At 36.3% G+C, this 20,724-nt stretch overlaps 3 protein-coding genes across 4 annotated transcripts; all 3 read left to right on the forward strand.

Annotated features, from left to right (window-relative positions):
* Positions 1-1,506: 1,506 nt before the first annotated feature.
* Positions 1,507-5,712, forward strand: LOC108275486 (urokinase plasminogen activator surface receptor). Its single transcript, XM_017486339.2, has 5 exons — positions 1,507-1,617; positions 1,714-1,821; positions 1,990-2,157; positions 2,480-2,590; positions 4,449-5,712. The coding sequence occupies exons 1-5, from the start codon at positions 1,569-1,571 to the stop codon at positions 4,646-4,648; spliced, it is 636 nt and encodes a 211-aa protein (XP_017341828.1). The 5' UTR covers positions 1,507-1,568; the 3' UTR covers positions 4,649-5,712.
* A 2,007-nt stretch (positions 5,713-7,719) lies between these two features.
* Positions 7,720-11,442, forward strand: LOC108276305 (phospholipase A2 inhibitor and Ly6/PLAUR domain-containing protein). Of its 2 annotated transcripts, none has more exons than XM_017487881.3 (6): positions 7,720-7,794; positions 8,483-8,593; positions 8,684-8,827; positions 9,663-9,770; positions 10,740-10,787; positions 11,072-11,442. In XM_017487881.3, exons 1-6 carry the CDS (start codon positions 7,731-7,733, stop codon positions 11,275-11,277), a joined length of 681 nt encoding a protein of 226 aa, XP_017343370.1. In that variant the 5' UTR covers positions 7,720-7,730; the 3' UTR covers positions 11,278-11,442. The 2 variants fall into 2 exon arrangements, with proteins under 2 accessions (XP_017343370.1, XP_017343372.1); XM_017487883.3 differs by having other exon boundaries at positions 9,663-9,761.
* A 1,561-nt stretch (positions 11,443-13,003) lies between these two features.
* On the forward strand, positions 13,004-18,392 carry LOC108276306 (E3 ubiquitin-protein ligase TRIM35). The gene is made up of 6 exons (XM_017487884.3): positions 13,004-13,648; positions 14,818-14,913; positions 15,442-15,672; positions 16,644-16,666; positions 16,868-16,986; positions 17,130-18,392. The coding sequence occupies exons 1-6, from the start codon at positions 13,244-13,246 to the stop codon at positions 17,702-17,704; spliced, it is 1,449 nt and encodes a 482-aa protein (XP_017343373.1). The 5' UTR covers positions 13,004-13,243; the 3' UTR covers positions 17,705-18,392.
* The last annotated feature ends 2,332 nt before the right edge of the window (positions 18,393-20,724 follow it).

Below are 20,724 nucleotides of genomic sequence, written 5' to 3' on the forward strand. Positions count from 1 at the left end.
GATCAATTCTATTGCAAATGACATGTAGTGTTATGTAATCACATTATTCTGATGTGCTCCGTTATCAAAAATAAATCAAATCCATAAATAAATCAAATCTATAAATAAAAATCAAATAATTCACAAAAAGAATTTGCCTCAACATTGATTGAGGAATTCAGAACAGATGCTTTTGTTTTGTTTTTTATTTTACTTCACGACATTTTAAAGAAGAGGTTATTGTTTGTCCAGAAATTATGATGCCTTATGTCATTATGATATGATTTGGATCACGGTTTTCCAAGGAAACCTTTCAAAGCTATGTTCAAATTAAAAGCTTATATCAGATTTCTTGCAAATTCAACTTAAACATGAAATGTTTTCTACTGTCTGAGTAATTAAAATGAAATCAAATCCCAGTCAGATTCAAGTCAAATCTGCATATGCTGTTTGGACATGCGGCCCGTTTTTAGAGGTTTTTTGTTGACGTGTGACCTTTTCGACAGTGGAAATTTAACAACAGCATTGTCCCAACTGCTCAAAGGCAAAACACAGGCGAATAGGGAAATTAACAATGAATATCACAATTAGACTTTCTTGTACTGGACACTTTCAAAAAATGTATTTATGCAAATGAGTCTTCAGATTATGAATGTGTATTACAAATTCAAAAATCAGACATTCAGTAAGGATGAAGAGCATAAGCATGGTATAAATGGGGAAATCTTAAAACAAAATAATTTTTTCTTCTGCAATTATTCCCAACAATTACAATGTTGATTATTACTCTATATCAGTGGATAATGTGTGATAATTTGATGTCATTTTCAACATCCAGACCATCCTTGTCGCAGAATGTCATGCAAATATGAAATGTCAAGCAACCATGTTGTAGTCACAAACTCAAGATTATTTAAAATTCAAGCAGCTTGATAAATTGTTTCCCGTTGTTATGGCAAACGCCTGCAATACACTCAAATAATCCTAAATTGTTCTATTCCTCCATCTGAGGGAATACATTTTTTAACAAATATTACCTTGATTATTCACAATATGTAAAGAAAAGTGAGGTTGCCAGATGTTGGGGTTTCAGTAGCGTACTAGGTTTGTTAGCTATAGGCTTTAGCAGCACTTACTGTACATTATATTAAACCCAACAGACGACAGCATCGCTACCAAATACTAACATCTTAAGATTAATCCAGAGAGTACATGTAGTTTGCTACTAGAAATGGCACCACAATTTCATGAATGCTTTACTGAGTTAAACTAAATGTAAAAAAAAAAAAATTAAATAAATAAATTGTCTACCATCACTATTTAATTATTCTTCAAAGGATATTACATTCGTTTATATTCTCCAATTGTAATATTATGGAAGTGGTGAAGCCATTTTGAGGAAATAAAGAAAGTGATAAGAATACTTTATATAGTATAGTATAGTATAGTATAGTCACGAATACCTGGCCCCACCCATTAAACCCAGCCCACTGTGAATTATTATAAAATTGCAAACCCTTTCATATCATATTTCATATCATAATAAATCTACCCGGCTTTGTCTTTTCAACGTCTTCCATCCAGCAACAATGAGGACCCAGGTTACGCTGCTGCTCATCTGCATGATTTCTTCAGGAGGTATGTGAGCTGATATTTCATTCGGTTAGCACGAGTTTGTGAGTAATTCCTTGCTGTGAGTTGTGTAACTGACTTTTTATTTTTATTTCCCTTTAGCACTGTCACTGCAATGTTATCCACCTATATACAATGACACGGTGTATCGCTATCAAGGCACGGAGTGTACCAATTCGTGTGCGAGAACAACAACTTCTGTGGACATCTGTAAGTATAAGAACATCTAACTATAGATATTTTTGTGTTCTTCTTTGAATTCTGAACAGTCCAAAAAAGAAAAATCTGATTTTTTTTTTAAACAAATTTGAGGTTTTTTTCTGCCTATAATATACTTTGACTTTCTGGATCATTATACAAATCTTTAAACTTTTTCAGATATCATTGGTGGTGCAGCTGGTCTAGCGCTCATATCTGAGGATGATATTATGTTTTGCGGATCGCCAGAGCAGTGTGTAAACTCGAGTATGAACATCGGTATGGTGAAAATCGCCAACAATACCCAATGTTGCCGTACTGCTTTATGCAACAACAAAGCCCTGCCAGGTAAAACTAAGCAGTTTATTTTTATTCCGATAGAGAATTAAATATTCAGCTCTGCATATGTACTGCCATCCACAAAATTCACATGTTTAAAACACACATAAAGGAACTACTAGTGATCATTTGATTTCTTCCACATTTAGTCCCTCTTTATTGGTCTGCTGTGCGATATTGAAATGTCTTGCATGTTTATTATTATGCTCACTAATACATTGTAAGATAACTAGAGAAAGGATAGCAAGAAAATATTTGACCATTTATCAGTTCGGTTACATACATAAGAGATGTGTTGATATCTTTTTATTTAATTTATTTCTTTATTAAGCTATGCCGCAGCAGCCTACCAACGGGAAACGTTGTTACAGCTGTAATGACAATGACTGCTCTCGACAACTGCGGTGTGAGGGAGCTGAAGATCGCTGTATCACTGCAACAGGTGAAAAACTCAGATGTTTGTTCATATAGTGCTTTTAACAATGGACATTGTCACAAAGCAGGTTTGCAGAAATCCTGCTAATGACTAATGTGCTTTGAGATCTTTAAAGAATACACCTTTAATCAAAATTCGTCATTGGTGTCATGAGTGTCTGGAATGACGCATCTAAATTATCTAGAAAACATAAAAGAATTATAGGGTGTGAAAGGGAACTCACCTGGCCCTGGCTCACACCCCAATTTACAGTGCAATTTATTGTTTTTAACAATGGACATTGTCACAAAGCAGGTTTGCAGAAATCCTGATAATGACTAATGTGCTTTGAGATCTTTAAAGAACACATCTTTAATCGAAATTTTTTCATTGGTGTCATGAGTGTCTGGAATGACGCATCTAAATTATCTAGAAAACATAAAAGAATTATAGGGTGTGAAAGGGCTCTGGCACCTGGCTCTGGCTGACACCCCAATTTACAGTGCATTCTACGATTAAAATTTAAAAATAAATAAATAAATAAATGCAGCAAATAGCAGCAAACAGTAATAAATAAAACAAAGTCAATATTTGGTGTGACAAATAAATAAAAAATAAACATAGTCGTCTCCGGTACAATTAGTGCAGTTTTATAAGGAAATCAGCTGTAGGTTTTATTCAACAGCCTTCATTATGTTTCATTATGTCTGAAAAGTGGTCTCTTATGTAATACGCTGCTTTCTTTACTGACATGCAAACATTTTTCTGTGAGATTTAATTTAGTGCTAGAAAATGAATGCTCGGGAATCTAAAATGGTTTTGTACAGACTCGATAATGCAGAAGTCATGAGATGAAAAATATATCACAAAGTTTGTACTAAAAAACATAGGGTGCCTAAAATTTTGCACAGTATTATATATACATTATATATATGTATATATACAGCCGGCATGAGTTTTCAAGCTGTCCAAAACACTCGCGGTGCTGAAGCGGAGCTGTCTGTTCAGCACCCGAGCGGAGCAGCAGTCGTGTAAGGAACGTCAAAATACACACACGCACACACACACACACACACACACACACACACACACATATATATATATATATATATATATATATAAATTCAAAAAAGTTTTTTCAAATAGTCAACACCAACAATGATATGAGATGTATATACTATGAGAGATATCTTATAGTTATGTTTAACCTGTGACATTAGAGTGAATAAGGATTTTTTTTTTTTCTTCATATCTGAGAAAGAGTACAACTGGCTAGATGTAGAATAATTTTCCTAGCTCTTGGCAGTTTAAAAGACAGTTTAAAAAAGATGCACAATAATAAAGAGTCACACAATGCTTTCACTACGCTATGACCTATAAGCAGGGTCATGTTTCTGTCAGCATATTCTGAGAATGACTCAGTAGCCATGATGTGTAGCACCTAGATTTTGTGCTACCTTCATTAGCAGATTACCAAAGCAAGCTAACAGTACTAAATAACCATGACAACTCACCAGCGGCACCACCGAGCTCTGCTACTTCCATTCATTTAATGAGAGGACAGGACAAGGTGAAACCATGGTTATACGTTCCTTCCATTTTTTCTGTGTTAAATGGGAAGTAAATGGAAAGTAATTGCAGGTCGGAACTAAAGTTGTAAGAGGGGAACTGAGGAAAATGTTGGACTATATGTGCTGTAGTGAACGCAGGGTCAGGTTGCTGCTGGGTGTTTGTGTGTGATCATGTGACCTAACATTTGATCATATGTATAACGGAATGCAGGGTGAACATTGTGACTATCGTGAATGAAAATGAAACGGGTTCGGTAATCATTGTAACCGTTTATACTTTCTTGTTTTTCCATTTTTTTCCCTTTCTATTTTAGTTACTCAAGGAGTTAATGTAATGACCTTGAAAGGGTGCACAACCAAGAACAACTGCAATATTACTCTACTAAACTCACATGGGCTCATCATAACAGATGTGGAATGTTGTGAGGGGAACCTGTGTAACGATGCTGAGAACTTCATGCTGAGTTTCCTCCTCATGTTCGTCCCTCTACTCTCCACCGTCCTCTTCTACTGAAATGTCAGCCTGGGAAAACCCTTCATGTGGTCATATTATGACATTTTCTCCTATATAGATATCTGTAAACTGCAGGATTATCTTTCACTTTTGCATGTTTCTCGGCCAGACGTTCGTGTGAGTAGAATTTAAAAGTAGTAAGTAGAAAGAAAACAGAGAATATTTCATTTTAAATTTGCTTCCCAAGTGCTACTACTTAAGTACCTCTATCAACTGATTAACAAATAAATAAATAAATAAATAAATAAAAAGATTGGCAAATTGTATAGAATTATAAGTCAGAAGCAGAAAATGAATTCTCACTTCGACCTTCAGGATCATCCACACCAGTCTCTGTCTCATCACCTGAGGTAAAAGTCACACATGATCTCTAAACTCCATTATCATCTTTATGAATGTTATGCTAACATCTGTATGGAAATTCATTTCTCATCATTTTCATCTGGGTCATTTACACATTTAGACAGACTGTACAGAGTGTGTAAGCTCTTTTCTCTGTTTTGATGCTGATGTGACAGAGCAGGAGCATCACGGACGTTACAATTCCTTCAGTTCAGTAGCTATCCATAGCTGTTCATCCAAATGTGAGAAAATCACACTTAGCTAACAAGGTTTCGATATTTATAAACACTAAAGTAAATGCTGTAGAGGTTTTGACCTTCACATGGGCAAGACTAGAAAGTAGTATAGATTAAAACATTGACGTTGTTTGGGTGAAAAATATAGTATATTACTGGAACAAAAACAGACAAAAAAAAAAACACTTTTAAAAAACACATTTTTAGCTGTATAGAGATTTTTCCCAGATTCCCACAGAAATCTCTATCTAGTGCAGAATTACAATTACAAATGGAAATAGAAAAGACATTTTTAAGACACTTGAGGATTTCCTTTTTTTTCCTTTTATCTGTCATGTTGCAATGTTTTGTGATGATGTGTATTAAATGAACTCGCAGCACAGCATGGATTATGCTTGTAAATCATTCATGAAGTTTGTCTTCTTGCTCAGACGTTTAAAAGTTCAAACTGAAACCGAGAAAATAAACTGATCAGAGATTGCTTAATGTTGGTGGTTCTTCATCTCCTTCACCCAAATTTTTCACCTCAAGATGGCAGACTAAACAATAACATGCGGAGAAATAACGTTCAGTACATTACAGTTGAGCAAAGACTGAATTTAAGGTGATGTCTATTTTTATAGCTGTGCAGATGCTTCTGTCTTCGTTGTGCAGTATTTACTTACATTTCTCAACTTTATAAATTAGCTTGCTAATCATAAACATTAAAATATGAGCAAAAATGAATTGTGCAGAAATATAAAAAATAAAATATAAAAACAGATGCCATACATATTCAAATTTAATCTCTGGAAATATTTTTTTTTTTTAATTGTGTGCGCATGGAACATTCATTTAAAAAATATTCAATACATAATATTTTACACAGGACATCTGTTTTTATAGCTGTGCGGCTCTTTTCTCTAAGCAGGCTATTACACACTATATACAGTACTAATGAGACGTTTAAATTCGAATATTCATGAGGAGTTGGCGTGGTCAGTTAAAATGGCTGAGAATAACACTCGGCAACAATTTTTTTTAAACTATCAGCATTAAAAATATGCACAAAAGCAAATAAAAATCTGACTTAATCGTTCTAATTGGAAAAATACTACGTTGAGTCCAAGAAGATGAAAAAAGCATGGGCAATCTTAATATTGAACGATTGAGGAAGTGTTTCTATATTAAAATGAATCCAAATGTCTATAAATGCCATTTGATTGAATGTTGCTTTCATTAGAATACAGTTACGTGTTGGGTGATAGAGCATTTTGCCCAAGGTAATGGAAATGAAGGTCGTCTGAGGTCATGCAAGAAGTCTTTATCTCAGCCTGGTAATGCTGATAAACAGTTTAAACAGTTTGAAGAGTAAAGAGTAGAAAGACCGAGTGGGAAACATTTAGTTAGAGTTGGGTAACAATACGCCATTTTAGCCTTCTTCTCGACTCCAGCAAACTTTTCTAGTAAAACGAAGTTCCTCTACTGCAACATCTGAAAGCTACAGATTGGATTCTGTATTAATTACAGTATTCTCTGAAGCTGCACATGGGTGTTGAAGTGAACACGTTTTGAATCATGTGAACTGTGTGTGGGGTAAAAGAAAACCACATCACATTGGAAAAATCATGGTGAATATAAACGAATCAATAATGAGGCCTACGCCATGGGTAAATAATGGATCTACACCACTAACAGCGATGCCAGGCGTTTCGTTTGGCGCCATTCAAAAAAAAGCAATCCAAACAAATGACTGTTTGCTGTTTGAGGTGGAGGTTTTGTCAGGTCTGCTGAGTGTGATAGAAAATCAAGCCAGCAATTTCTTTGTCTTGTGAAATGAAAAACAAATAGAAAAAACAAATGGCATTGTTGTAGGTTTTTTGGGGGGAATCTAGTGAATTTTTTTTAAAGAAAAAAGTTATTTAGAGTAACAAAGAGTATAGAAACACAACAAACACTCAAAGTCTATCAGTCTTCAAATTCCATATACATGAAGGCGATAAAGGAGAGAGGTGCATGTCATAAAAAGTCAATATTTCTGTGAGGACGAACCCTCTAAGAGAAACTAGGAGCGTTCCAACATAAAGACCATTTTAAATACATAACTGTAAATAACTAATTTGCTGTTTAGAGAAAGTATTTAAAAAATCATGTTAATGCAATTTTTTTAAATAATTGAAATACACAATGAGCATTTAAAGACACAATGAAAAGGTAAAAAAAAAATTACAAAAATTTTTCATATTTATTGTTTATTTTTATTATTTAAAGGATTTTCCTTGCTTCTTGCGTATTTTGCCCTTAAGGACAATTTTTTAAATATAATTTACTTTCTATTTATTTACTTACTTACTTACTTACTCATCCATTTATTTATTTATTTGTTTGTTTATTTATTTAAATTGTTGGTTGAGTTTTCAGTTGAGGTGTTAATAACGTGAGCTGAGTGACGGAGGAAACCACGCCTTCATCGACAAGTTTATATTAAATCTCATCTGCTCTCCCTACATCACTTTCCCAGGTTCATGACTCCTTCAGCAATGGAGCTGCAGGTCACACTGATCCTCAGCTGCCTGCTTTTCTCTACAGGTAATTACTTGCGCTACAACATTTCTAGGTCCTTCATTTCAAATAATGAGAGTTTTATCCAGTATATCCATGTTTGTTGATCGTAGATGAATTACAGTTTAATTAGGCTAAAGGATCATTGTTCGTTGTTGAGAAATCGGTCACAGTTTAACATATTCTGTGTGTGTGTGTGTGTGTGTGTGTGTGTGTGTGTGTGTGTGTGTGTGTGCGTGTGTGTGTGTTCCTTGCATGGCATTATATTATTAGAAAATAATCACTATACGGGGTGGTGTGATGACGAGTTATTGACACCAGCCTGAAGCTGAACGTCCTGAAGTGTTTTAATCCTCTTATAGCACCGCAATTTACCAATCGTTAACTTTTTAAAAATTTATTTATATTTTTATGAGCAACCATTTTTTAAATCCTTTTACAGTAACATTTAATGTTGTGGAATGCCTGTGAAACAGATTAGTTCCGGTTATTACACTATATGGCCAAAAGTCTGTGGACACCTGACCTGATATTAATAGAGCAATATTGACATTACATATGAAGCGTTCGTTAATCTCAAACGAACAGCGTGGATGAAATCAGTCAGAGTTTAAGATTTTGTTTGTTTAACGATAAGCTTTTTTATCAAAGCCTAAACTCCTGTTAGAACCGCAGCGTAACGGTATTTCCGTGCCATCTTATCGTTATTCTCTAGCGCTGGCACTGCAGTGTTACCTGTGCGTACCTGATCCTTCAGGAAATTGTGAAAACACGGTGATGGATTGCCCAGATCAGTGCGGCAGCATGACCTTAACCATGAACATAGGTAAGAAGAAATCATCACAAAGAAACGATCAAGTCCGCTTCTCTAGAGTCTGCTTGACAAACATGATCTTTATTAATCTGTTTTCTGCAGGTGGTACGATTAAGAACATCAGTACGAAGTCTTGCATGTCAGCGACAGAGTGCGTCAACGGGAGTGTAAACCTAGCAGATCTGATGAGCATCACCAATACGAAGTGTTGCACTACTGACCTCTGCAACGAAGAAACACCGCCAGGTAGAACCATCCATCTGTCCATCCATCTTCTATACCGCTTATCCTTTTCAGGGTCACGGGGCACCTGGAGCCTATCCCAGGAAGCATCGGGCACAAGGTGGGGTACATCCTGGACAGGGTGCCAGGTAGAACCAAGAGAATATAATAGGAGGAGGAACACTGAATGGCTGCTTTTTTTTCCCATTTAAAAAAAACTTTTTACGGTATGTATACTTTCTTAAGTCTCTGAGAATGCCGTTACTATAGAAACGATAAGATTTTTAAGAAAGCGCCTGATTTGCAGCTGCACTACCACCACAGCCGCTGTTATGGAAAATCAGTCAACACCTTCTGACCAATCACAAATTAACCAAACAACAACAATTGTTCTTAGGGGATTGTTATGGGTTCATTAAAAGGTCCGTAGCTTCCACATTTCTGAAATTATTTCTGATAGGAAATCACTGCTGTAGGGTTCTACATAAAACATTTAACATTTAAAGTTCTCAGACATGGACAAGTGAGGAACACTTTTTAAGATAGTAGGCAGGGAAAATGTCTAAGTGTTTAACAGTTTCAGTTTAACAGTTCAGACAGAACTGTTTTTAATCACTTATGAAAACTTGAGCGCGTTTCCCCAAATATTCCATTCTTTTATTATTATTTTTTTAATCAGTATGGATAGCAGCATGGCATAATAATTAGTTATGTTAAATATATCATTTACAGAGTTACAAATAATGTAAATGTGCAGGCAGGAAAATCAGGTATGTTTCAGTTTCATATAAAAATTTGGAATATGACAGGAGAATGAAACTGAAAATGCGTTCATCTATTTGTTGGGTTGTGTGTTCAGCTCTAACAAATCAGCCCTCCAATGGACAGAGGTGTTACGCTTGCGCTGGAGAGACGTGTAGCGGGGATTGTCAGGGACGTGACTGCATCAACACAATAGGTGAAAATAGTGAGTGACGACAATAAACATTCCTGCGACTATATGTACAGTGGTGCTTAAAAGTTTGTAGAATGTCCTATATTTTTGCATAAATACGACCTAAAACAGCATCAGATTTTCACACAAGTCCTAAACGTAGATAAAGAGAACCCAGTTAAACAAATAAGACAAACATATTATACTTGTCGTTTATTTATTGAGGAAAATGATCCAATATTGCATATCTATGAGTGGCAAAAGTATGTGAACCTTTGCTTTCAGCATCAGCAGTAATAAGTGCAGCAATTATGAACATTAACATTAGCCAATGTGAGAGAGGCCTTTAGTTGCTTAGGTTTTCTTTTTGACCTTCGTGAAATCACAGACTATTACACGTCTTGCTTTGGAGAGATCTTTATTGGTCAAACAACAAGGGGAGAGGAACAATGGTCGTGAATTTCTTCCATTTGTACACAAGCTGTCTGACTGTAGATTGGTGGAGTCCAAACTCTTTAGAGATGGATTTGTGACCTTTTCCAGTCTGATGAGTTTCAACAACTCTTTTTCTGAGGTCCTCAGAATTTTCCATTGTTCGTGCCATGATACACTTCCACAAACAAAATCAGACTCTGATCTCTGATGGATCCCTGTTCTTTAATTAAAACAGGGCGCACCTGACTGTAATTTCACCTTCAGGTTAAACTGCTAATCCTAGACGTCCACACACTTTCGCCTCTCACAGATATGTAATATTGGATCATTTTCTTCAATAAATAAGTGACCAATTATAATATTTTTGTTTCATTTGTTTAAATGTGTTCTCTTTGCCTACTTTTAGAAAATCGGGTGATGTTTTACGTCATATTTATGCTGAAATATAGAAAATTCTAAAGGGTTCACAAACTTTCAAGCACCATCGTATGCCTTTCTCTGAAACATGATATGGGCTCACCAGATCTTTGGTTAGCTAATACATGTTTATATGCTGATTTCTCACAGAAACTGTGGATTGTGTAGGAAATGAAGATCGTTGCATTAATATAACAGGTAAAACAACTTACACACAAAATACACACAAAAAATTCCAGACCCACAGTATAATATTCACTCAGGTACAGATTAAAAGACAATGTGGTTATACCACAACAAATTTTATCTGTTTAGTTGCAACTTGTGAAACAAGTTACTTCCTGTTTATACTTATGTTATAGCAGCTATAAACACTCGTTTGTTCCTTTTTTGTTCTCATAAATTTAATGTCTCTCTCTCTCTCTCTCTCTCTCTCTCTCTCTCTGTCTGTCTCTCTCTCTCACACTCTCTCTCTCTTTCAGTTAGTGCATTTGGATTTACAACATCTATGGAAGGATGTGCAACCAAAAGTGTTTGTGACTCGGCTCCAGCCAGGAATTTGATGGGATTAGGTATAGCTACAGGTGTGCAGTGTTGTGAGGGGTATCTGTGTAACATAGCTGAGAGCAACACACTGAGTTTCCTCGTCATGCTCGTCCCTCTGCTTTCCTCCATCATTTTCTACTGAGACTTTTTTTGGATAAATTTTTCATTTAAAAGTTTCTGAAAAATAAACGATGATGATTGACATTATGAGTCTACAAGGAGCCATTTTAATATCTTTTACCAGTCTAACAGTGCTGAAATTAACTGGATTGTTATTTCATGAAAGACAAATAAAAGGTAAACATTATGTCAAATGTGCCCCACCCCCTTTATTTTCCTTTTAAATATTCCATATTTCATATCCATAGATTAATGAAGTGTTGCATCTTTGCAGCCGGGCTCAGGTTATGGCAATAACAAATGTGGCCCAACTGTATGTCAGCTACAATCAAAATTTTTACAGATTTTGGAATCTGAGTCAAACACAAACAATATTTGTGTATCTCAAGCTTCGTGCCATATCTAAAGCCTGAGATATGGCCGTATCACCATTATTATGTGACTTTGAGTTGTTGTTTTTATGGCAGCAAGGTTCAGAAAAATTCAGTGCCATTTTCCTACAGCAGTACGTGGGCAAGACTAGAGATAAATGTGGAAAGATAATGTGCCATTATTCATTACCTGGAGTGAGTCACAGTGAAGGACATGAAGTGTTCCAGGAGCAGAGTTGTCTTTTTTTTTCCTTTTTAATATTAGATTAAATATAATAAACTAAAGTAAGGCAGTATCTAATGATTAACAGTGTATTCATCATTAATATCATGAGATTCTTCAGCTCAATTAGGGTAAAGGAATGTTTAGTGAAAATATTATAATTAAGAAGAAGAAGAAGAAGAAGAAGAAGAAGAAGAAGAAGAAGAAGAAGATTTGAACAATTAAGTTGAGGGTATTAGTCAGAGAAGCAATGCTACCAGAACCATGCTTCACAGTGTGATGAGCAGTGTCGGGTTTCTGCCAAACGTAGCACTTTGTACCAAGGGGAAAAATGTTCAGCTGTGGTTGCGTCAGACCAAAGAATCTTCCAATATGTTTGCTCGGGTTACATGTCTTTTGGCAAACTCCAAATGGAATATCACACGAGTCAGCACTGCTTTGTGGAGTGTCCAGGTTATGTTTACCCTGTGAACAGCTTTTGCCATCTGAGCTGTGGATCTCTCAAGCTCACAAGATACACTTGGCCTCTCACTAGATTCTCTGACCAATCACTATTTTCCTTTATTTATTTTTTTAAATGGATTTAATCGTGCTCTGTTGGATGTTCAAAAATTTGTTGTTGTTGTTTTTTTTTTTTACAACCACCCGCTGATTAAAACTTTTCCTGTCCCAGACTTATTTTGATAGCTCTGTGGACTTCATAACGCAGTTTGTTTAGGTCTGATCATGGATAAACTCTAGGCTCTTTCAGGAAGAGGCGTTTTTATATTTATTTATACTGAGATCACGATACTTTCACACACCTCAACTCCTTTCAACTAATGATGGGACTTCTGATGGCACGATCACATCTTTCACCATTTTTAATTATAAATCATTTTGAACCTGAAGCCTTTCCACTCACTTCAATATAATTTATTATGTTGTGTAGATGCATGCCATACGGTACTGTAAAATCCTAATTAAGTCCATTTCAGTTCCTGGGTGTAGCACTATAAAATGTGACGCTCATACAGTATCTGTGCAGGTAGTTATTTATGAATTGATTCCCTCTGGTGGAGAAAGCAGTTATCTATATCTGCCTGATGCCACCTTTTAGTTTATGGCCCTTAAGTTATACTGTAACTTTGACCTGGTGAACTGTGCATAAAATCTGCTGACAGACATCAACACCACAAATATACTCGACAGCTGTATGTTCTTAGGGTTTTTTTGTTTTGTTTTGTTTTGTTTTAAATATCTCATTTTCAATCTCTCCCACTACCTGGGATAAAATGGAATAAAGGATTGATTACAGTGAGGGTAATTTTTTTGCTGAGCTGCTCGGATCAATAAAATTGAGAATGAAGTTTGGACAGAAGATTTGAAACTCAACACAGAGGCAGTTTGAGGAAATGGCTGGAAGGGACCATTTTTCGGAAAAAGAATTTTTATGTCCTGTTTGTCATGACTTTTACAGAAATCCTGTTCTACTCTCATGTAGCCATAGCTTGTGCAAAACTTGTATGCAAGGGTGCTGCGAAGCCAAAGGATTTCTAGAATGTCCAGTCTGTAAGAGAAAATCCTCTAGCCTGAATCCTCCTCTGAACCTGGCGTTAAAGAACCTGTGCGAATCGTTCTTGGAGTCCCGTCATTACAGACCTCCAGAGGCATCTGATGGCCTCTGCAAGCTGCACACCGAGAAACTCAAGCTCTTCTGTCTGGAGGATCAGCAGCCTGTGTGTGTGGTGTGTCAGACCTCAAAGAAACACAAAAATCACGAGTTCTGCCCTATAGATGAAATTTTGAATGACGTTAAGGTATGGCTTTTATCATATGAGTGTTTATAGCAGTGATAAATCTAAGTGAGAACACGAAAAGCATGATTTGTTGTGTTTTAACTAATATTAAATATTAATAGCTGTCAAATTGCTGTGGTGTGAGAAGAATAAAAGACTTTTGGGACATTTGGATATAATGAGGAAGATAATCAGCTTCAGAGTAGGAACAGTATCTGTCCTTCATCGCACCACACTTTCATGGATTATTCTCTAAAAACAGCAGGGTTTAATCTACAGGGTGTCAAAAAAGTCTCTACATAGGTATTTGCCAGGACCATGCCAGGTGTTGGTGGACGTCCACTTCTTCTCAGTCAGTCAGAACACTTCCAGTCTCTTTGAATTTGTTAATAATTTTGGCAAGAGTGTCATGTGTGATGTCCTTGCCACGTTTCCTGTTAAAGTCCACCACGACAGCTTCCTGATCCAGCCATGAGAATGATTTCAATACACTCTGCATTTATCAAAGGCATTCTTAAAGGCTGTCTGAAAATGTATAAATATATATAATATAAACTAAGTATGAACATGTTTGGAAGAATTTTTGTGCTAAATTTAAAAAAAAAAAAATTCCCCTATATATGGAAACTTTTGGGACACCTTGCATATTTATTATCCTTTACATGCACTCAGTGTATCCTAAGAGCAAAGTTCATCATCATAAACAGAGATTGTTATCTGCGAGCAGTTGGACTGTTCTGACAGCATGAGAAATAATAAAAATGTTATCTTTTGATATTCACTTACTGTAATTAACTTACTGTACATTTTTGGGCACACTGTGGTTTAGTGGTTAGAATGTTCGCCTCACACCTCTAGGGTTGGGGGTTTGAGTCCTGCCTGTTTGTACGGAGTTTGCATGTTTTCCCTGTGCTGCGGGGGTTTCCTCTAGATACTCCAGTTTACTCCCCAGTCCAAAGACATGCATGGTAGGCTGATTGGCATGTCCAAAGTGTCCATAATGTATGAATGCGTGTGTGAGTGTGCACTCTGTCCAGATTGGCACTCTGTCCAGGGTGTACCCTGCCTTGTGCCCCGTTCCCCCTGGGATAGGCTCCAGGTTCCCCACGGCCCTGTAGGATAAGTGGTATAGAACATGGATGAATGGATGGATGTACATCAGTTTTGTGATTAAAATGTTTCCTCTCCAGGAACAACTCAGGACTGCTTTGGAGCCGCTACAAAAAAGTCAGACCCTCTGGAAAATTGCTAAAGAAAATTACAACAGAGCAGCTTCACACATTAAGGTAAGTCACATTTAATTTTATTTTGAGTATATATATATATATATATATATATATATATATATATATATATATATATATATATATATATATTTGGCAACCTTAACACTTTGATACAAATATTTGGAGCCCCAAACAGATTACAGGCATTGTGTTATACACCTAGTTATTATCATCCGTGAATAAATTGTCTACAATGAGCAACAGGAACAATTTACTAAACAAAATACAGAAGTGGAGTTCAGTTCATTCTCAACACTTAGTAAAATGCTGTAATGTGCTTTTTTATGAATTTTTGTGGAATTACTTTAGTCATAGGCTGAATAAACAGTCAGTGCAGGTTTACTTTGTTAACACTTAAACGTTATTAATGTTAACTAATGCAGTAAATAATGCTATTTAAGGGAACGTCGCTGTAAGAATAACGTAGAGATACTTTGTTGATACCAAAAGCGTCAAGGAAACCTTGCTGTGCAGAAAAGATTTTTGCACAACATCAGCAGTAATTATTCCCCATCTGTCCTGTAACAGAGTCAGGCCCAGTGCACAGAAAGACAGATGAAGAAGGAGTTTGAGAAGCTTCATCAGTTTCTAAGAGATGAAGAAGCAGCAAGGATAGATGCACTGAAGCAGGAAGAGGAGCAAAAGAGTCAGATGATAAAGAGGAAGCTCGAAGAGATGAATCACGAAATAGCCCGTCTTCAAGACATAATCAGAACAACAGAGAAGGACATGGGCATTGAGGATGTAGCATTCTTAAAGGTAAGGATCTGGGCTCTGGGTCTCACACACGGGCTGTAGAACAGTTTTGAGACCTTTTCTGTGTTGACCTGGACTTCTGTTTGTCTTGGATATTGGTCTCACTAGATATGGTCTTGGTCTCGACCGAGAGATTGTAAAAACAGCCAAGTCATTGGCGCAATACACAAATGAGCTAGTTGAATTGAAGGCCTAAATAAAAAGATCTGATGGTTTAGAGTCTCCATCTTGATTTGCTGTCTCATCTTGGTCATAGTCTTGGACTTCATAACAGCGATCTTGACTACAGCCCTACTCACCTGAAAACCTGAGTAAGAACAATATCAGGAACATTACAACCTGTAGGGAAGTTAATGGTAGTTCCCTGCTTTTCTCTAAAATGCACTTTTCAAAGGCTTTCTAGGTCTCAGTGGTGCAATGTGTTCTTTTTTCAAAAACGTGGCCTTACTATTTATTTAGATATCAATTCAAAAAGTAAGAGTTCGATAGTTACATTGAGCACAATCGATTGACACTGATTATAATTAAGACCGTGTTCTCTAGCTCCCTCTGGTGGCAGAATCCAGTCCAGCAACGTTGCTACTTGCTCTCGGGGTCCCTCTAGTGATGGCACAAGGATGAGCCGGATGTCCCCTTACATTAAATAGTTTCAAAGATATTCCACAACATTAAAAGTAACAGGTGTCCACATTCTTAATAAATGGGGAAAAAAATTAAGTATATTGTGCTATTTGTTAATATGTTGTTAATTTGTTTGGGGGTTCTTGATTGAAGTTATGTGTAATGCATAAACCCTGTAACCCAAACCCTAACAATTTATTTTTATTTTCCATGTTTTTTTTGTTCCTTTAATTTTTATGTTACAATTTTTGTTCTGAGATATATCTGCTAAAATATCAGCGAGAAACAAAACACTGACAAAAATGTATTTTTATATGAATAATAATCTGCAGCTATCTTAATTTCTTCCTTAGGAGGTCGAGATCAGAGTGAAACAGTAAGTGTTTCTTTTTTATGATATCTTTACTATCATGTTTACATTTAACTGAATTTTTCCATGACAGATAGAGAGAGAGAGAGAGAGAGAGAGAGAGAGAGAGAGAGAGAGAGAGAGAGAGAGAGAGAGACTGATATTGAACAATATCTCTGTATGACATTATCATACAGAAATGTATTATTCATCCTCTCATATTCTCAGAGCTCAGTGCACAATAAAGCATCCACGGATGGAGATGAATATGCTGATCAATGTTTCTAAACACATTTCTCACCTGAAGTTCAGAGTCTGGGAGAGTATGCAGCAGGTCTTCGAGTACAGTGAGTGTTTTTGTTGTTGTTAGTTTGATTTATTTATTTTATTTGTACTCGACCAACTCAAAATCAACTGAAGAGAATAACTTGCAGACTTGCACCAGTTACAAAATCGCGCATGTATTTTATATTGTTTTTATTCTTCTCAGCTTCTGTTACTCTGGACCCCAACACTGCACATTCACAGCTCTGTGTGTCCGATGATCTCACAACAGTGGAACACAGAAAAGAGGAATTACTGCTTCCTGATAATCCGGAGAGATTCGATGGTGTTACATGCGTCCTGGGCTGTGAGGGCTTTAACTCAGGGTCGCACTGCTGGGACGTCGAGGTTGGGGACAGTAATATCTGGGAACTGGGTGTAATTAGAGAGTCTGCTCCAAGAAAGAAGAATTCCTTCTGTAATGCGGTGTGCAGCATGAGCTACAATAATGGAAGTTACCACCTGCTCTGCCCGGAACAGGCAGGTCACATTTTTAAAGCTAAAACCAAACCACAGAGGGTCAGAGTGCATCTGGACTGGGACAAGAGGAAAGTGACATTTACTGATCTTCTAACCAATACATGCTTGCACACTATAACACATACCTTCACTGAGAGAGTGTTTCCATTTTTCTATAATCGTTCCCCATCTCGGCCTCTGAAGATCTTACCAATCAACCATATAGTAACAGTAAAAACACCTTTAAACACCACAGAACGGAAACATCATCACAATCTCTGAAACTCCAAACAATTTAAAGTAATCTTTAAATCATCAAAGTTGTTCTAACTAAATATGACAAAGTGGAGAAGAACGAGAGCATTTCTTCACTAGAGCTGGTGACGGAGAACCTGGATAATCTTCAGATCCTCAGTTTAAACTTTCTCGATTGCTATGAAACTTTGATTTGGCTTTGAATTTCCTTTATATATAGATCCACTTTTATTCATAAAGATGTTATATTTCATCTTGTAATGATGTCAAGATTTAAAAACAGTAATAATGAAGGGATAAATGAATCAGTACAGTCATTTAAGGTTAAATGAGCGTGTATCACGGTGGGATTTAGTCATGATTTTTATACTGTATGTATCTCTGAAATATGACTCAGTTAATGTTTCAGATTTGTTTAATCATCCCTTTACTAGTTTTAGTTCCTACTGTAGCCTGATGATCTCTTCATATATCATTAATAAAGGTTAAAAGAGAAATTGTAATTATTATTCCTTATCTTTCTGTGTAAAATGTTAAAGACAACGTACAATGATCGAACAATGTGCAGGCATGTCAAGTGATCTCACTGCACATCCTATAATACAATCATTTTTATTCTAATATTCAAAATAAATAAATAAATAAATAAATAAATAAATAAATAAATAAATACAATTGAAACATGTTTGTCTAATCTATGAAAAGTCTACACTTGCAAATAAAGTTCTAGGTAGATCTGTGTGATTTTGTCATTAATATCTATTTTTAAGAGCTACATTTTTTGATAGCCAAAAATATCCCATATAGTTAAGCAGTGGATTTAGTTCAACAGGCCCCAATACCTCAAAGGGTTATTTTTTTCTCACTTCTAAAATTGTGTCTAAAAACTGTTTCTACTGGCTTCATGTTTCTTCTGAATATTAGAGATAATGATAAACAGAAAAGGCTAAAACACTGGATGTCATTTTTGTATGTAATTTCTACTTTGATTGAAAATGTGTGCTTAGTATTTTTGTTTTTTCTCCAAAGGCATTTTGAGGAAAAAAATGATGACAGGGTAAATAATCCATCTTGCTCAACTGTGCCTTTCACATGCTTTGTCAGTCACTGCTGCTGATGTGTTAGGGATGTGTGTGAAAACATCAGCAGCTAACATTACCCAGAAGGTTCGTTTTTGCTTAGCCACAATCCAGCTAGCATTAACTGCAAAACATGCCTGCGGTTTGAAGGATTAGCTGACTGAGCACTCATCTGTTACACTTACAGCTCATTCTCAGTATAATGTCCTCACTATAAGCATGTCATCTAACACTGAATACAGCCCTTAAAGCCTACATTATACAGTCAGGTCCAGAAACATGTGGACAAAGTTATTGTTATTTTAGTTGTTTACCACAATACAGTATAAAATGTAATAAAGAATATGACCAGTTTTAAATTGAGGGTATGTAGTACATCCAGAATGGCTGAATGGTGGAATAATTGCAGCACTTTTTATATGTGGTCCCCCACTTTGTAAAGGACCAAAATAAATCGGACAAACCAACATTATCATAAATGAATTAATTCATTTCTTTTTAATCCTTGGTTGCAAATCCTTTGCAGTCTATCTGAGGTCTGGAATCCATGAACATCACCAGATGCTGGGTTTCTTCTCTGGTGATGCTGTGCCAGGCCTTTACTGCAGCTGTCATCACTTCCTGCTTGTTCCTGGCATTTTGCCTTCAGTTTTTGGACTGGACTGAGGTCAGGTGACTGACTTGGTCATTGCAGAACATTCTACTTATCAACAAGAAAGTCACTCCAGACACCAGTCACTGTACTTGAACATCTGACCTGATACATGAAAGTTTCTAAGCTCTAGTAGAAAATGGTAACATTTTCTCTAAAAGTTATTTATGTTCCCTATACAGCACTTTCATCTGAAAGAACTGAGACTAAAAAGGGAACTAATGCTTCTTCTCTGGGTCACATTATTATTAGATTTGATTTTTAAAGTTTTGAATCAAAAACACTCTGTTGCATTAGGGACGCTAATAACGGGTTGTTTTTAATGCTGTACACAAAAAAGTAAAAATAACCCTTTGAGGTATTGGGGCCTGTTGAACTAAAACCATTGCTTAATTATATGGGATATTTTTGACCAAAAATACTGAAGGTCCTTTTTGTATTGTAATTTGTATTTTGATTGTACTTGTACTAGATTGTACTAGTACTTGTACTAGGACCACTTGTAGCTAGCAGTAATTTTTCTGATCACACAGTAACTTTGGGTGGACTTTCTGTTTCGTCGTGTGCAGCAGTAAATGACCTTGATGTGATTATTGACTCTTTCATTTGATGCTCATGTTGATAATATTACTAGGATAGCCTTCTTTCATCTCAGAAATATTGCTAAGATAAGAAATATAACTTCACTACACGATGCAGAAATATTAGTTCATGCTTTCGTCACCCCCAGACTGGATTATTGTAATGCCTTACTGTCTGGATGTTCCAGTAGGAGAGTAAACAAGCTCCAGTTAGTCCAGAATGCAGCTGCTAGAGTCAAACTAGAACCGGAAGATATGACCATATCACCCCGATCTTATCCACACTGCACTGGCTCCCAGGGAAATTTCATATTGATTATAAAATACTATTATTAAAGTATAAAGCACTAAAAGGTCTCACGCTATAGTATCTAAGTGAACTTTTGGTCTTTTATAATCCACCATGCCTACTTAGATCAAAAGCTACAGCCCCCATAGTTATGGAACAGCTTTCCAATTAGTGTTCGGGACTCAGACACAGTCTCAGTGTTTAAATCTAAGCTTAAAACTAATTTGTTTACTCAAGCATACCATGACTAGACATTCCTTTACACTAAGCACAGTCTTACGTAACAATCTCTCCCTCTCTCCTTCCGTCGAGCCAAACATTATTTTATGGAGATGCTAGTGATCCTGATCCTTTCTGCTCTCCGGACCTGCCTGGTCAGTTCGGATGCCCTACCTCTGGGTGGAGCGCTCATCTACTCCAATTCCAAATGGACACACTCACTGTGG

Source organism: Ictalurus punctatus, chromosome 15, assembly GCF_001660625.3.
Source record: "Ictalurus punctatus breed USDA103 chromosome 15, Coco_2.0, whole genome shotgun sequence".
Taxonomy (NCBI): Eukaryota; Metazoa; Chordata; class Actinopteri; order Siluriformes; family Ictaluridae; genus Ictalurus; species Ictalurus punctatus.

Bases quoted from the DNA above. Each gene is read 5' to 3' on its own strand.
- LOC108276305 (XM_017487881.3), top strand. From the start codon at position 7,731: ATGACTCCTTCAGCAATGGAGCTGCAGGTCACACTGATCCTCAGCTGC. The intron at 7,795-8,482 runs GTAATTACTTGC...GTTATTCTCTAG, and splicing joins CTGCCTGCTTTTCTCTACAG to CGCTGGCACTGCAGTGTTAC. The intron at 8,594-8,683 runs GTAAGAAGAAAT...TGTTTTCTGCAG, and splicing joins GACCTTAACCATGAACATAG to GTGGTACGATTAAGAACATC.
- LOC108275486 (XM_017486339.2), top strand. From the start codon at position 1,569: ATGAGGACCCAGGTTACGCTGCTGCTCATCTGCATGATTTCTTCAGGA. The intron at 1,618-1,713 runs GTATGTGAGCTG...ATTTCCCTTTAG, and splicing joins CTGCATGATTTCTTCAGGAG to CACTGTCACTGCAATGTTAT. The intron at 2,158-2,479 runs GTAAAACTAAGC...TTCTTTATTAAG, and splicing joins CAACAACAAAGCCCTGCCAG to CTATGCCGCAGCAGCCTACC.
- LOC108276306 (XM_017487884.3), top strand. From the start codon at position 13,244: ATGGCTGGAAGGGACCATTTTTCGGAAAAAGAATTTTTATGTCCTGTT. The intron at 15,673-16,643 runs GTAAGGATCTGG...TTTCTTCCTTAG, and splicing joins AGGATGTAGCATTCTTAAAG to GAGGTCGAGATCAGAGTGAA. The intron at 16,667-16,867 runs GTAAGTGTTTCT...TCATATTCTCAG, and splicing joins GTCGAGATCAGAGTGAAACA to AGCTCAGTGCACAATAAAGC.